Here is a 16,595-nt window from a genome sequence, read left to right on the forward strand (position 1 = left end):
GTCGTCTGATAATGGCATTTCTGGCTTCAGCGTCACTGTTTATACCCACTAGTAAGTCTTCTTGATGAAATGTTGGATAATGGGTATCCTCTTGCAACGGAGTCCAATATACTTAAAGAGCTTATAAAACCACCTAACTTATTAAGAACAATTGCAAATACTGTTACTGGAAAATCAAAGTGAGTCAGCCATCGGTTTCGTATCTTGACTTCTATTCTGTGATCTATTGATAAGTCTACAGATTGATTTGAAAACTTTTCTTAGTTTATACGACTTAATAGTTAATTTAAATCCTGACATCATGCATTTTATCAAAAATTGGACTTATTTTATTTTCTTTATTCTCATTACAGCGTTAGTGCAACATTACCATCCGGACAGCTTTCCAATGTTCCTTGGCGCCGTGCTGGAGTCAAATACAGTCGTATACTAACAATGACGCTTATTTTGATTGCACCGAAGAAATTGATGCTATCATCGATAAAAGTGGATCTGTCGTATCTGCTGAGATTCAAGGATATGTGCGTACTTTTTTATTCTCGGACATAACTCACCTTTTGTATTTTCTAATGATATATCTTTTCATTTTTAGATTGATTGTGGAATCAAACTTTCTGGGTTACCCGATCTTAGTTTATCTTTTGTCAACCTAAATTCATTATATTCTTAGCTTCAGAACAGGTAATTGATATTTAAACAATCAAAGTCTTGATTGTTATCACTATTAATAGTGCGTAAGAGTAAGGTTTTACGGACTAAGGTGGAACTTACAAGGGAAGGTGCCTAAGTGGTACGGTTCGATTCGGGAAATTTTATGATAAATCGATAGAAATGAGGGAAAAAACATGTCTGGTAAAATTTTAGGACTTGCAAATTATCGCTTCAATTTTTATTCTATTTTAAAGTTTAATCAGGCCCATTGGAATAAGCTGAAAATGGCAAAAACAAAGACATTTCATAAAATTAGCAAACAAAATGGATGTTGTTCATAGCTTCATAATGGCCATTTTTCATAGGCAAAGTTGACTTAAACACGAATAGAAATTGAAGCGAAAATTTGCAAGTCCTAAAATTTCACCAGACATGTTTTTTTCCTCATTTCTATCGATTTATCATAAAATTTCCAGAATGGAACCGTACCACTTAGGCACCTATCCTTGTTAGAGATCACAAACTTTCGCTAACCAATGGTAAAATTGATAATTAGTACACAAGCACGTGAACATATAAGTTTAATTGTTTTTTATATGAAATGAATGATTAATCAGAATTTTCTCTTCTCCTCTTTCAGTATCCATGGATTTGAGACAAGATTAGTAACTAACAATTAGTTCAGTTACCATTATAACCATAGACTTAATTTTAAAAGATTAACCTGATTGGATCTTAATTTAAATGTCTCATGTTGTCCCTCCTTAGTCCGTAAACTCTTACTCTTACCTAATAGTGTAACGGCCAGCTCTCCGGTAATTTTCAATATGAAAGTAAAAGGCGACCTGTTAGTAAAGATCTCATGAAGATTTGGAAATTTCTGCGAGTAAGGCATGTGATAAATATTCATTTTTAGATTGATTGTGGAATCAAACTTTCTGGGTTACCCGATCTTAGTTTATCTTTTATCAACCCACGATTATTTGATGATGTTAGTTTCCATCCATGTGTTAGATATAGACGATGGGAATCAGAAAGAGTTCTTTCGTTCATTCCGCCTGATGGAAATTTTCGATTAATGTCTTACACTATTGGTGCACAAAATATAGTTTCAATCCCTATATTTGTAAGACATCTGATTTCATTCCGAGAAGTTGGAGGAGGCAAAATGGAAATACGAGTTGGACCAAAGCAAACTAATGGAAGAACGGTAACGCGCCATTAACATGTTTACGGAACAAAAAAATTTGCGAAATGAATTGCAATCTTTTCAGGGTTTTATCAGACTAACATCAGAACAGGTAGTTAATATTTAAACAATCAAAGTCTTGATTGTGTGTCAATATTGATAGTGTCTCAGAAAGCTCTACGGTAATTTAACTTTCGGAATGGATGCAGTTTCATGAATTTTTGAGCAAACTTGTATCGTATTAGAGACTAGATTGGATGACATTTTGATTCAACCTGCAAAATTTACTATTATTTTTTTCCATTTAGCTTGATGGAGTTGTATTGGAGATTCCGATGCCAAAGACGGTCTTGAATGTAAACCTTTCACCGAACCAAGGAAAATACTCATTTGATCCAGTATCTAAGCTATTGGTTTGGGAAATAGGAAGAATAGAAACTGGTAAAATTCCAATAATTTTTGGCTATCTTTAGCTTGGAACAGAACTATCCTTTTGGACACTTCTTTGCGACTATTTGCTTAATAAAAGCACTAGACATTGCATCTCTTTTCAAACTGAAACAACAAGCTTCCAAATGGTGATATTGAATTGATTCAGCTTGAGCTTGATCGCTGTACACGAATATCTTAATCAAATGGATAATTTACTCGTCAAAGCAGTAAATAATTATTGTCGATGTTTCTTTAAAGTGGTAAAAGGATTGGACTCTTGGTTTGTTTTAAAGCTTAAAATTGGCGAACTTACAGGGAACCTTTACTTTATTCCACATGTGTAAAGTATGGTCCTCATGAGTAAAGCGTCCAATAAAATATGTTCTTTAAACATCCAATTATAAATCAATTGAAATTCTGGCTGTTCAACAAATGAACAAACAAATTAATTGAGACATTAACAGATTTAATAAACAAATTTTATTTTGAAAAATCAAATCAAATATGTTGAACAACTTTTCATTTAACCGTTCAAATTGGTAAGATGTGTTGCATAATTGTTGACTTTATTTCCTAAGCTGCAGTTAAAAAATACTTATTCAAATAGCATCAAAATAGAGATTAATTTGATGCCTAACGAGTTCTTAAAAAGAGTTTTAAGATATATTCAGGCAAAAGTGTTAAGTTACTTGCTAATTTGAAATTAATGGATACAATTCAAGTGATATCAAGTGGTCAATAACAATACAAGAGCTGTATAAATAGATTAAACCACTGCCACGAGAAGTTATGAGCAGGGCTTTCATTTTGCATTCCGTCATTTTTTTAATGACACTGCATAGATTTTACGCCGATGCAACATCTTTTGGCCTTTTTTCAATTTTATCAACCTTAATTTTCGCTGAAAATCGATGGACTTTTCTTCGGTTTATCTTGATAGATAAAAGTATGGAAATAGCATCGAAAATGAAAAGCCCTGGTAATTAGAATGACATTATATGACAATTAGATAAAGTAAGAGATGAGTTAATTGATGAGAATGATACATTAATGTACTCCATTAAACGGTTCAATTGTAGGTTAATCAAAGACAGTAAAGCTGTATCAAAAATATCTCTCGTTATGGGGTTAACCTTTGCAGTTTTGTCTGCATTTTTGGCTTCTTCTTCTTCTCTTAACAAATAAAATAACAATCCATAATAACATTGATCCTCATGAGAGAATAATGATCTGGAAGAATACCATAAAATTATTGGAATAATAATAATACATGAAGTGTGAGTCTTTCAAGTTGAATGGTTAATTGTCCAACTCAATAGAGATGCGGATAAACTCCTCCTAAAAGCAGAGTTGAGCCAGCATCATTTGGTTACCGCCTGTTATTTTAGCTCTTCCTCTTTTCTCAGTTTCTCCAACCTTCATCATTGCCCACTTGCGAAAGTTAAAACTACATTCCCAGTTTGTTGCTCATTTGTATTTGGATATAACTTTGGAGTAACTTGTATATTCCTGTGTGTCTGTCGAGACTATTTTTCTCCTCATTTCAATCCAAAGTCAATAACTTTTAGTCTCTCCAACAATTTAACCAAGTTGAATACAACTCTTTCGGTAACCAAAAATCACCAGCAAACCCGACTAATTGTACCATTGTTTGTGTATTATGAGGTTTTGTTTTGTTCATTGTTAATCATGTTCAGCCTATCAGCAAATCAAACCAGCAACAATATTTTCAAAGAGGAAAGTGAGTGTAATAATAATAATGGCAACAATAATAGCAGCTCATTTGAAAATGAGATGACCAATTATGGCAATCATCATCCTGTGACAACTTCACCAATGAAAAATTATCCAACATCACCAAGTTCATCGCCCTCTTCATCGCCTAAAGCTTATGCCACCTCACATCGAATAAGTGACATTCTTTCTCGCTCCAATTCCGGTCGTCAACATCACCATTCATCGACGGCAGCTTCAGTTGTGGCCACTTCAGCTGCTTTATATTGGAACTCAATGGTTCAAAACCAAGCTCTCTGGAAAGAGAGGTTGGTGTGTGCCTCTATTGGAGGTAATGGTGCAAGTGTTATCGGTGTTCCAGGTCGTTCTCATATCCATGGTGTGCCTGTGGTAAATCATCAAAATAACTTGACCATCGGATTAGTTGAAAAAGATAATAAGAGGAAACATTCGAGGCCCACTTTTTCAGGTCAACAAATTTATATCCTTGAAAAAACTTTTGAACAGACCAAATATTTGGCTGGACCTGAAAGAGCCAAATTGGCTTATGCTTTAGGTTTGTCTGGTGATCAAGTGAAAGTATGGTTTCAAAATCGAAGGACAAAGTGGAGGAAGAAACATGCAGCCGAACAACACATGACAACAGCAAAGAAAAATGCATGAGGAGAAAAGAAATTCTGAAAGAGGAAAGAAACAACCGTTATTAGAAGATTCAGTAGACTCTAGACTTTTAGTGAACCGGATCCAGAGTAAAGAACAAGAGTTAAAATGAGCTCGATTCAGCTCCGAATTCATTACTCTGATTTTCCAATAACTGTATTTGAAATTGTTCAAAATAAATTGAAACACTTTTTTCTAATTGTGTCAAAAATGTTAGACTTTTCATGTCTAATGTTTTTGAATAAACCAAATCTTCCCTGTTAATATATAATAATAACTACAAACAACTGCAACAATACAAATATTACTATAATATTAATAAAAAAACAAAACAAATCAAAATAAAACAAGAGTTATAAATGAACAAATTTGTTTGATTTATTTGCTTTGCTTGGTATTTGCTATAATGGTTCCACGAACGAAAGGACTTTTACCAGTTTTTATTCTTCCAATTTCCCAAACCAATAGCTTAGATACTGGATCAAATGAGTATTTTCCTTGGTTCGGTGAAAGGTTTACATTCAAGACCGTCTTTGGCATCGGAATCTCAAATACAACTCCATAAAGAACTTGATAAAGGAACTCCATCAAGCTAAATGAAAAAAAGAATAGTAAATTTTGCAGGTTGAATCAAAATGTTATTCAAATCTAATTATTAAGACGATACAAGTTTATTCGTTTACAATTCATGAAACTGCATCCATTCCCAAAGTTAAATTACCGGAGAGCTTTCTGAGACACTATCAATAGTGGCACACAATCAAGACTTGAATTTTTAAAGTTACATCAAAATGCATCCAAATCTAGTCTCTAATACGATACAAGTTTACTCAACCGAAGATTCAAACTGATTCAAGTAAATACCATTCAATTTTCAGTTTAGACAAAATAAGTTGCGAGCGTTTAAGCTTTTTGTGTTTACGTCAGCCTCAATTCCTCATGTATGTTTGACATGGGGTTGGCAGAAGTTTTTTTAAAAGAAGCTGTTGAAGTCTATTTAACAAAAGATGTGATATTTAATTACGACTGATTATTTGTCAAATTGCAGAGCATGCTTTTGCGATTCAAAAGGTGCATCATTTCCAAACGTTCATGAGAACTTTACTAACAGGTTGCCTTTTACTTTCATATTGAAAATTGCCGGAGAGCTGTCTGGGACAATATTAATAGCGATACCAATCAAGACTTCGCTGGCTTAAAGCTCAACTACCTGTTCTTATGTTAACAAAATAATGTATTTGGGCTGAGACTAAGACTAAACTAAGATCGGGTAACCCAGAAAGTTTGATTCCACAATCAATCTAAAAATGAAAAGATATATCATTAGAAAATACAAAAGGTGAGTTATATCCAAGAATAAAAAAGTACGCACATATCCTTGTATTTCAGCAGATACGACAGATCCACTTTTATAGATGATAGCATCAATTTCTTCGGTGCAATCAAAATAAGCTTCATTGTTATTTGACTCCAGCACGGCGCCAAGGAACATTGGATAGCTGTCCGGATGGTAATGTTGCACTAACGCTGCAATGAGAATAAAGAAAATAAAATAAGTCCAATTGTTGATAAAATGCATAATATCAGGATTTAAATGAACTATCAAGTCATATAAACTAAGAAAGGTTCCCAAATCAATCTGTAGACTTATCAATAAGATCACAGAATAGAAGTCAAGATACGAAACCGATGGTGGACTCACTTTGATTTTCCAGTAACAGTATTTGCAATTGTTCTTAATAAGTTAGGTGGTTTTATAAGCTCTTTAAGTATATTGGACTCCGTTGCAAGAGGATACCCATTATCCAACATTTCATCAAGAAGTTCATAGACAACAACATAGTTCTCCTTGATAAGAGATTCTTTGCAATCACCAAAATAGTCTGTAAATATATTAATAACTCTATGGAGGAATTACATGACAAAGAATAGTTGATTTCGATAAACGGAGATGAATTATTGTGACAATAACCAAAATACGAGAGCTATCAATAAGGAGGAAAGACAATTACAATAAGCTGAACATTTGAGCAGTAGTATCAATCTGAATGAGAAAAGCAAATGGAGCTGAATAAAAATACCGAAATGATTATTGTAAAAAAACTGAAAATGAAGGGTTTACAATATATACATTAATTACCTGAGCATAGACAATAAATAAATTAATATCATCGATCAGCATTTGATGATGATATAAGTTTGGAGAAGGTGAAAAAAAGACAAAACAAATCAACTTATTAAGTTATCAAGTGTTACTGTGTTGCTACCAAAAAAACATTAGATGAAGATGAAGAAGACGAAGTAAAAAAACAATTAATTGAAATTATATGATGCATATATCATTGGGATGATAATGATGATGATGATGATCATTATTTTAACACAATACTCTATTTAGATACACAATGATCTATAAAAGGGATGAAGATAAAGATAAAGATGAAGATGAAGATGATGGGAAGATGGTGAGGAGAGAAACTTGAAGATAAATGAAATAATGTAAAAGACATACTCCAACTTGAAAATATAGTATTTTTACTTACATTATTATTATCATCAGTATCAATATCAGGAGTATTGTCATCACTATTATAACCATCAGTATTATAATCAACAATATTATAATCATCTGCATTGAAATCATCGCTATTATTATTATTAGTTGAAATGCTCAGGTTACAACTCACCATTAACTCCACCTTTTGAAGCAAAATTTAACCAACAATATTTTGTTGCCGCCTAATATTTTGGCTCTTCCCTCTTTTTCCCTTACTACGGCAGCCATGTTAAACCGTATTTTGTTTCCAAACCTTATTATCATTTATATTATTACTGTTACTGTTATTATTATTATTAGTTTCTTGTACTAGTATTATTGTTATTATCAATACCCAAAGGCAAATTACATGGTAACTTGAAGATCGTTTTTATTTGTTAACCTCAACTCAACTTCAACTCAAGTCAACTTCATCATCAACCTCATCAACATCTCACAAGTCACCATTTCCACCAAGATTAACCTTTTTCACATCTCAATTGCTATTATTTGTGATTATGGAACTTTTAATTTTTCATCTATTAATGAGTACTTAAATTTAACTGTTTCTCATTTTTCAAAATTTTTGATTCACTTGATTGTTGATTTGTTTACAACTTTATCTTCACACATTTTTACCAAACACCGTCTTTTTGATTAAACTTCAAGCAGTATCTTTATATTTTCACCGAGTGTAGAGTCAATTTATTTTGACATTAATTCTAATTGTTTCATGTTTCTGTTGATTTTTCTCGTTCATCTTCATAACCATCATTATCATGTTTCTTTCATCGACGAACCGTTCCAGCATAAATAATATCATCAGTAATACGAACAATCTCAATAACAATTGCAATAACAGCAACAGTAATAGTAATAGTGATAACAACAATAATAACGGTAACACTAACAATAATAGTTCATCACCTGAGAATGGGATATCAAATTGTGGATCACCTCCATTGAAAAGTTATTCAGCCTCATCAGTGGCATCGCCTAACTCTTCGTTATCTTCATCACCCGGAGCTTCAGCCACATCTCATCGAATAAGTGATATACTTTCTCGTCCATCAGCATTAACATCATCTTTATCAAACCATAGCCATCAACATTCCCACCCTCATCCCACACCAACAGTAGCAGCAGTTGCAGCATCAGCCGCCTTAGGTTCAGCTCTGGCTGCCGGAGCTTTACCCCGCTTCTCAATCGGAGCCACTGGTGATGTCTATTTTGGTCCAACTAATGGAGGCCTTCACAAATTGGCAGCTAATTCATTGTATTGGAATTCAATGGTTCATAACCAAGCTCTTTGGAGAGAAAGGTTAGCAAGTGCAACTGGACATGGGGCAGAAGGAGGAGGAAGTGGAGCGACTAATGGTGATGCTAATGCTACTATCGGTAATGGTGTAGTTAAAAGTGAACCAAGTATCGGTAATAATGGATTACCTGTGCATTCAAGTCACCATCAGCATCATCCTAATCATGGTGTCCATGCAATGGTCCATAATGGTTTAACTTCGACACTCGGGTTAACAGAAAAGGATGGTAAAAAGAAACACACTCGACCAACCTTTTCTGGACATCAAATTTATATCCTTGAAAAAACTTTTGAACAGACCAAATATTTGGCTGGACCAGAGAGAGCCAAGTTAGCATATGCATTAGGTATGTCTGAAAGTCAAGTGAAAGTATGGTTTCAAAATCGAAGGACAAAGTGGAGGAAGAAACATGCGGCTGACATGGCCACAGCTAAAAAGAGGCATAATTCTGAAACAGAGTCAATATGCTCTTAACATGTATTTTAACTGGTGATGTAAATAGTTTTACAGAAACTAGCAACCAAGGTGTGCATATAATTAAGAATCAAACACAGAATCTTCATCATCATCTAAATAATCTTCATTGATTAAAAGGAAAAAAAATGAAAACAATCGCAATCTGATCATAACTTCATCTTCATCATTTGAAACATCGTTACTTTTGTAATGTTGCTGAGCTTATTTCTTCATCTTTCTCTCCATGTAACAAATCTTCGATCATCATCATCATCATCTCTGCCGCTATTTAACCAGTTTTCACATTCAGTTTTATTCCTCTCAATCCTGCCGTACCAATGAACCCGAAATATTTTGAGTTATCCCTTGATTTGTTTGTAAACATGATAATGGTCATCATTTTGTCAACTTTAATTTAACAATCTTTCCATTACTTTATCCTGTTAATAATATTGCTTTCTTTTTTATCCCAATCATGACAAGAAAACTGTTTTATTTGAAATAATAACCGCAAACCAAAAGACAAGCTCATTGTAAAATATCCACCGTAATTACAAAGCATTCATCCAAATTATACCATATCTTATACAAATGAAGACAATTATAATATAATTACTATTGAATATACAAAATCATTATAAATACAAATCAAATTATAATACATGAAACAAAAATAACTTATTCCGTTTGCTTTATTGTACTTCTTTTGTGTCCATCTCATGAACAAAACTCTCCTTTCACTCTGTTCATGTTCCTATTTTTTAAACCTTTAACTCCCTACAATATAATCATAATCATTATTAATATCAGAATCCATGTCTTCCCAGTAATTAAATTACCCAAGAGTGTTGTTAAGTTGAAGTTTTGTTCCCTTTTCATGTTGACTCCTTGATTCCAAATAATTATTGGTTCCGATTAAACATTAATGTGATAAAACCCCAAAAATAAAATGAAAACAAACGTTTATTTATCTTCTCAAACCAATTCCATAATTATTGAATGAATGAATTGATGAGCTTAATCAAAGCCAGTTAAAAGGTAAGTATTTTAATGCAAAGTAAACGAAACTTGAAATTATTTCTCATTTGTTCCCGGTTAAAAATCAATGATTACCAATAAATCATTTTGTGTCCTAAAATATTGTTAATATGACTGATAATTATGATTGGAATGATAAATTCACTATTTAACGAAAAAACAACAATAAAAATGGTCAAGATTGATTCTGAAAACAAAAGGAGGAACAATTTATTGATATAAATAATGGTTACTTTTTTGTACATTTTGCTGACCAAAACATAGCCATTTATCACACACTGAATCAGGTCAGTAATAAGATGATAGAGAAGATGTTTATGATGATAAAGATGAAGATGAAAGGAGGAGTTAAATAAAAAAGAAGTAATAATTGATCAAGTTCAACTATTGAACCTGAAATTTGATTAAACTCGAATCGAACATTTTAAACTTGAATTTTTTCTTCTCTTTTCCCAAATGTGCATCGGATGAAATTATTTTGTATATTTTTATTAGATTGATTGGAATGAAAGATTGAAAGACAATCAAATTAGACAATTGAATTGATACGATTAATGTCATCATTGATTAACAAGTCGGACAAGTAAAAATGTTGAGTTTAATGGCTGAAAAAAAGAGCTGGAAAGTAACAATTGAATTAGAGTGAACACGTTAAAAGGACAAAATGGTGATGATGAAAGGGAGAGTGAAATGATGAAGATAAAGATGATGATGGTGAAGATGATGAAGGTTTTGCTTGAAAAGTTGATTGTAATCCTCTTAATACACATTGAGAGTCAATTGATTGACATTGAGTTAACCAAGGAAACGGTGCAAGTTATGAAAAGCTAAAAAGGCAAATTGAATTGAATGTATCTAAATGGTATTACATTTTGTCCCATTGTTGTATCATTGTGATTCAAGTTTTCAACTGTCATTTACCTTGCATTATTATTGATCAGTAAATAGGAATCAACAGTGAAGAGGGTGCCAGATGTAAAGTGGGAGGTGGACAAATTTGGTTGTTAAATAATTGATTGACAATCATTGTTCACTGTTCATATAATTAGGCCTGATTAAGTGGATGAAATGCTATGAAAAAATGAGTTGACAATTTAATGTCAACTTGAAATGGATATGATAAATAGACAGAAGAAGAAGAGGAAGAGGAAAAGGCAAACAAACAAACAAAAAGGCAATCTTAATGTTTCTAATCCTATTTTGATTACATTGGTTAATGATAATCAATTTAACTTGTATATTAATGATCCAGGAATTAAGGTCAAACTGGATAAAAGTAAAAGTGTTTCATTAATAATACAATTCAACTTTCAAATGATATTAATATAATATTAATGGTGAAAAAATGAGTTGACAAAGTTGCTGTTAAATCTGTCAAAAAAGGAGTTACAGTTATGTATTATTTTACTGGAGTTGCTTTTGGATTTGGATTTTTATTTTAATCATCGGAAAATGATTGCAAACAGTTTCAACATTGAAGCTTAACTATTAATCCCTTCAATTGAGATTAAGGTTTTCTCTCCATCTCTATCTTCATCTTCATCCTTGAACAGCAAATGGTAAGAGTATTATTAGTATCAAGATGATGAGATGAGTTGAAGATAAATGTTATTATATTTATCATAGACACCATCAGGTTCACTAATGTGAATAAAATCCAATTTTTTTTCAATCATCGTTTTACACTCAACAATATAAAAGCTATTATTTTGTTATGTTACCAATTCAATTACAATTGAATTTATTTCTCTCTTCTCTCTTCCATCTTCCCAAATCTATCATCATTCCTGCTTCAACTGCCATCAAATCCAAACCATTAGACACTTTTTTAATTGACAACAGATCTTTTAATTGTGATCAAATCATAGTCAAGACAATCATATTCACCGGTTTATCAACATTTCAATGGCCATCAAAGATCAATGGATATTCACTCAATCCAGTAAACTGTTTTATTCAATTGAACACTTTTTTAGATTATTGGAATTGATTTGATTGTAATAAACATTCAACTTACATTCAAGTCTTTTATTGTTGCCCAGGATAATACAATACTTGATTGCAGATCAATTGTTGGTGTTCATTTGACACATAAAAAGTGTATCCAGAAACAAATGGGTTTATCATTTATTTACCTCTTTTTTCATCTTGCTCCTCTTAATCATGATCATGATCATCAACAGCCATAACAAATGTGTCAATTGATTTAATGTCAAGATTTGTTACTCAGGATAATTCATTTTTGTTTCATCATCATCATCTTTCTTGATCATGTTTGGGATTTTTTGTGTACTCAATGTTCAATCTCTCTTTTTTTCTGGCTAAATATGATACTTGTGATGATGATGAACATAATGATGATTTTGATGACGAGAAAGCTTTACCTTTAACTTTTACGCCTTATTAGTTAGCTTATTGCTGGATGACCAATGCTCTTGATTAAGATTTTTTTCCCTCTTCTTTTCACTTTCCAATTTTCTTTCACGCTGTTGACCATTTTTTTGTTTGTTGGACCTTCAAGTATTAAAGTTACTTGCTTATTGATACTTTCAATTGAATCAAATTATACCTTGTTTTTTGGACCTTTGCTTTTTACAAGTTGATTTTGTTGTGTTTACAGTTTGTTGAATTACACGCAATTTTGTTCCTGTTCACTTGTTTAACCTTAAATCAATCTGATATTACATTAAATATACAGCTAGAAACTTATTGTAACAAGAGTACAACAACAATAATAATAATGAAAAACAGAGGCAACATAATATCATCTCAATCAAAAGTAAACATTAAAACAAATCAATCATCCAATTTTTTCTGCTTCCATAACTGAAACACGATGAAATGCCGTTTAGCCACAATTATTAAATTGTCAATTATATTATAACCTTACAAGAAAATTCAAATAAAATATTTTCTCAGTAAAAGGCAAAAAGTAACATTTCAAGTCGAAATAAAAAAATGAACAAAAAACGAAATGAGTTTATTCACCATTTCAAGGTGAATTTGGGATTTGATAAGAAGTTCAGGAATAAATTAATGTCAATTGTTAACTAATTGGATATTTAAGGGTAATTGAAAGAGTGAAAGGAATGAAAAATGGGTTCCTTTATAAATGCCAATGTTTACTTGATAAACAAGATCAGTAGGTTTTAAGTGATAAACAAAATAAGGTTAAAAATTCATTGAATTTTGTGGTCGTTTATCATCGTCTTTGTTACTTTTTGCTCTTCTTATGCATGCATTCATGATGATGATGAGGAAAAGAGGAGCAAAAAATAAAAGGGTTATTATTAAAGCTAGATTCTTAAAGATGTCATCTAAAAGCCATGGTAATGGTGATAATGATGATCATCTGAGGATCCTTTTAATGATCATCATCCTACTTCTTGTTTGCCTCTCAAGACTCTCATCTATATTTCATCAAAATCATCTTCATTCTCCTCCTTTTCACACTTGTTCATCTTCATCTTTATCTTCATCCGTATCTTGATTCCCATTTTCATCCTTATCCATTGTAACCACCTTTTTTTCATCATCTTTCTTGTTGCCATCTTGATAGACTGGGATGTAAAAGATGTTACGGATCAGGGCGATGGTGATGATGAAGAGGAGGAGATGAAGATTGTTAGAATGTGTTGAGATGAAGATCACATTTTTCATCCTCATCATTATCTTTTTCTTTGCATTTAATAATGCAACATAAACATGATTAGCAAGTTACAACAACAAATGTTAATATACATAAATCATTTCATGTGATTATTAAAAAAGGTTTGTTTTTTGCTCTTCTTTCGTTTCTTGATTAAAACAATCTTTCAATCATTTCATTCGGGCAACAATTAATATTTATATTATAAACAAGTTTATCAATGTTAGTTTTAAGCAACTTGATTCATTGTTTGCTTATTTATTGTTTTTTGATTGTTGGGTGTATTTACCTGATTCTTGAAATTACAATCCAAGTAAATATCAGGGAATATTGTTTATCAAAGTTTCCCTTGATCGATCTATACTTTTGGGTTATTATTTTTACCAAATTATAAACAACATTCTGCCTTTAATGATACTTGACAAAATTTTATCAATAACACAATTTATTGATTTTTTATTGCCATTTTCTGGTTAAACACCAAAATAATGATAATAATAATATTAACATTAAGGCTACTTGAAGGTTGATCATTCCTTTTTTTCCTGGTAAACTTTGATTCCTTAATGGGATTCTTTGATTAAGTTTATTATAGACTTTGTGATTTGCTTCAAGTTTGATGAGAAGTTAACGTTAAAATGAAGCTTTCAATTAGCAATCAAAATCAAGTCTCAAATGCAAATAATGTCATGTTGCAGCTCTTGTTTGTTAATTTTCATGTTTGCCACAGTAAACTTTATTATTATTATTTGTTAGGTTGAATGAAAATGGATAATGTCAAAGTTGTCATGAACCCATCAGGAAAAACAAAAATTTATATTGTAAACTGGGTTAAATCATTTGGCTTTAAATGATTCCTGTTTTGGTACTTGTCTAGAAGTCAAATAGTCATCAAAATCCAGTTCAAGAGGTAATCATTGTCAACCCTTTGTCATTGTTAACATCCTTTTATCATCATCATCACCATCTTCAATACCATCTTAATCTTTATCGTTTATTTCTTCCTTTCTCCTTGTCTTCATCATCATCACCACCATCTTCTTCTTCATCTTGTCCTTTGAAAGTGAGGCGAAAGAAAAGGTTTCCTTTTTCACTTAACCATCTTTTTTTGTCCTCTCCTCCACTGTTTCTTTTCATCTCCATTTTGAAAGATTAGTTATCATTGTTTAATCATTTTCACTTCTTTCCATCTCCTTTTTTTCAATAGGATGAGCACCAAATGATGGAGATGCACCCAATAACTATCAACAAATCATCACCATCATTCATGATGAATTATTTCCGCTGGTAATTTTCTTCTGATTGACACAGTCAACACCAACAGCAACATTTTTGACTCCTTTATGTTTGACACTTGGAAAAATGAAACTCCAACGCTTCACTATAATAGCATTGATACCAGTAAAAAGAGTATAAATTTAACACGTGAAAAACACATTGAATCTATTTTCATATATTGATAAGACTTACCTTTGCTAAATCAAGCCAGCATCAAGATTGTATTACTATCAATATTGTCTCTTTTAAGGCTTCTAAATCTATCAACTCTCCTTATTCCTTGTCTTTTCTCAATCAGCTTTTTTCAACTCTAATTTTATGCCTCATGAGTAAACTAAAGTAATTAACTTAGGAATGGATTCCATTTAATGATTCAATCCAATTTTGTAAGGAATAAAATAACTATTTGAATATAATTCAATTCATAATTTTTAATATAAAAGTATGATTTAGAAACAATTTGTTACAGTTTTCACGAAAACCTCTCACTATGCTCATAAGGTATTCTTGATATTTCTTTTAGCTAATGAACAATACTGGGATTTGATTAACGATTATACTTAGTCGGCTAAACATTTGTTGCTCATATATTTGACTTGTATTATTCCAGTTAATCACAATGTCATGATAATCTTCACCCGATAGCTTTACTTTGATCACAGCTAGGAATTAATTTGATAGGTTAACTAGCAACTAATTGATCAACATAAATAAACTTACTTTTATCAGAATTGATATTGTCAGCATTCATTTTGAGAAATGATTAGTCGAAGCATTAATCTGTTTTATTCAATTTATTTTACAACCTATTCGACAAGTTCAAAATCGTTAGGATTGGGATCGATTTGAGTGTCTCTTAATACATAATAGAGTCGGTCGTATGGTCGTTTCGCGTACAGCGGTCCCACAGTGACTTCATAAACGGTATTAGGCCTGATATCACGTCGCAACAAATGCCAATGTGTAACCATGAATGGATCATATCTCGGGTCCATTATACCGATAAGGTTTAATCCTGGTTGGCTCACTCGACGGACAGCTCGCTTCATCGATGCAACTGTTACAATACAGGGCATTTCAGCTAATTTTCCTGTTGTAAATTGGCTGTATCTTTGCCTCTGAGTGACCTAGGAGTTACGTATTTTGTTTATGGGAATTCGGGCGATACTCAAATGTCATATTTAAAGGGCAAGGCCATCCAAGGTCATTGCGTTATTTGACCTCTAACTGATATTTGAAGGTCATTTTCTAAGAGTGCAAAAATTTTTCAGATCGGTTGATGCTAGTGACATGTTCGTAACTTATTCTGGTCAAAAGATATGCGAGTTCAAACATTGTTCTGTTGATCAATTGGTTTTAAGAAAATGTATTTATCTTTCCAACGGTGTGAGATACTAACTCGTAGTAAACAAAAACTGAATTGAAGATTTTTGCACTCTTAGAAAATGACCTCCAAATATCAGTTAGAGGTCAAATAAAGCAACGATTTTGAATGACCTTGACCTTAAAATATGACAATTGAGTATCGCATAAATTTCCAGTAACAAAATATCTATCCTCTAGGTCACTTAGGAGCAAAGATATAGCCAATTTACAACGGGAAAATTAGCTGAAATGCCCTGTAGAGAGAATAAGGTAACATTCAGTTTTATG

At 32.0% G+C, this 16,595-nt stretch overlaps 4 protein-coding genes and 1 long non-coding RNA gene across 5 annotated transcripts; 3 read left to right on the forward strand and 2 right to left on the reverse strand.

Annotated features, from left to right (window-relative positions):
- Positions 1 to 12: 12 nt before the first annotated feature.
- On the forward strand, positions 13 to 2,767 carry LOC107370293 (AP-3 complex subunit mu-1; the record flags this gene model as incomplete). Its single annotated transcript, XM_089266216.1, is given in 5 exon segments — positions 13 to 179; positions 354 to 423; positions 426 to 521; positions 1,568 to 1,861; positions 2,149 to 2,767. Coding segments are annotated over 5 exon segments (792 nt in total), but the record flags the coding sequence as incomplete, so codon positions are not given.
- An 852-nt stretch (positions 2,768 to 3,619) lies between these two features.
- LOC107370313 (uncharacterized) lies at positions 3,620 to 5,034 on the forward strand. Its single transcript, XM_015938309.3, has one exon. The coding sequence runs from the start codon at positions 3,962 to 3,964 to the stop codon at positions 4,667 to 4,669; it is 708 nt and encodes a 235-aa protein (XP_015793795.1). The 5' UTR covers positions 3,620 to 3,961; the 3' UTR covers positions 4,670 to 5,034.
- Positions 5,035 to 5,951: 917 nt separating this feature from the next.
- Positions 5,952 to 7,288, reverse strand: LOC107370292 (AP-3 complex subunit mu-1-like). Its single transcript, XM_089268245.1, has 4 exons — positions 7,210 to 7,288; positions 6,369 to 6,569; positions 6,039 to 6,193; positions 5,952 to 5,967 (listed from the first exon to the last, which is right to left on the reverse strand). Exons 1-3 carry the CDS (start codon positions 7,263 to 7,265, stop codon positions 6,127 to 6,129), a joined length of 324 nt encoding a protein of 107 aa, XP_089124371.1. The 5' UTR covers positions 7,266 to 7,288; the 3' UTR covers positions 5,952 to 5,967; positions 6,039 to 6,126.
- A 133-nt stretch (positions 7,289 to 7,421) lies between these two features.
- Positions 7,422 to 9,957, forward strand: LOC107370312 (uncharacterized). Its single transcript, XM_015938308.3, has one exon. The coding sequence runs from the start codon at positions 7,982 to 7,984 to the stop codon at positions 8,993 to 8,995; it is 1,014 nt and encodes a 337-aa protein (XP_015793794.2). The 5' UTR covers positions 7,422 to 7,981; the 3' UTR covers positions 8,996 to 9,957.
- Positions 9,958 to 14,818: 4,861 nt separating this feature from the next.
- Positions 14,819 to 16,386, reverse strand: LOC149094307 (uncharacterized). The gene is made up of 2 exons (XR_016197912.1): positions 15,135 to 16,386; positions 14,819 to 15,045 (listed from the first exon to the last, which is right to left on the reverse strand). It is a non-coding gene; the product is annotated as an uncharacterized LOC149094307 (long non-coding RNA).
- Positions 16,387 to 16,595: the final 209 nt, after the last annotated feature.

Source organism: Tetranychus urticae, chromosome 1 (genome assembly GCF_039701765.1).
Source record: "Tetranychus urticae isolate SD_2017Ah chromosome 1, NJAU_TeUrti_SD_1.0, whole genome shotgun sequence".
In the NCBI taxonomy this organism is placed as follows: Eukaryota; Metazoa; Arthropoda; class Arachnida; order Trombidiformes; family Tetranychidae; genus Tetranychus; species Tetranychus urticae.

Coding starts and splice junctions, on each gene's coding strand:
- LOC107370312 (XM_015938308.3), top strand. CDS start 7,982: ATGTTTCTTTCATCGACGAACCGTTCCAGCATAAATAATATCATCAGT.
- LOC107370313 (XM_015938309.3), top strand. CDS start 3,962: ATGTTCAGCCTATCAGCAAATCAAACCAGCAACAATATTTTCAAAGAG.
- LOC107370292 (XM_089268245.1), bottom strand. CDS start 7,265: ATGGTTATAATAGTGATGACAATACTCCTGATATTGATACTGATGATA. Junction 6,570..7,209: donor ATACTGATGATAATAATAAT/GTAAGTAAAAAT, acceptor ATTCCTCCATAG/AGTTATTAATATATTTACAG. Junction 6,194..6,368: donor ACTGTTACTGGAAAATCAAA/GTGAGTCCACCA, acceptor TTCTCATTGCAG/CGTTAGTGCAACATTACCAT.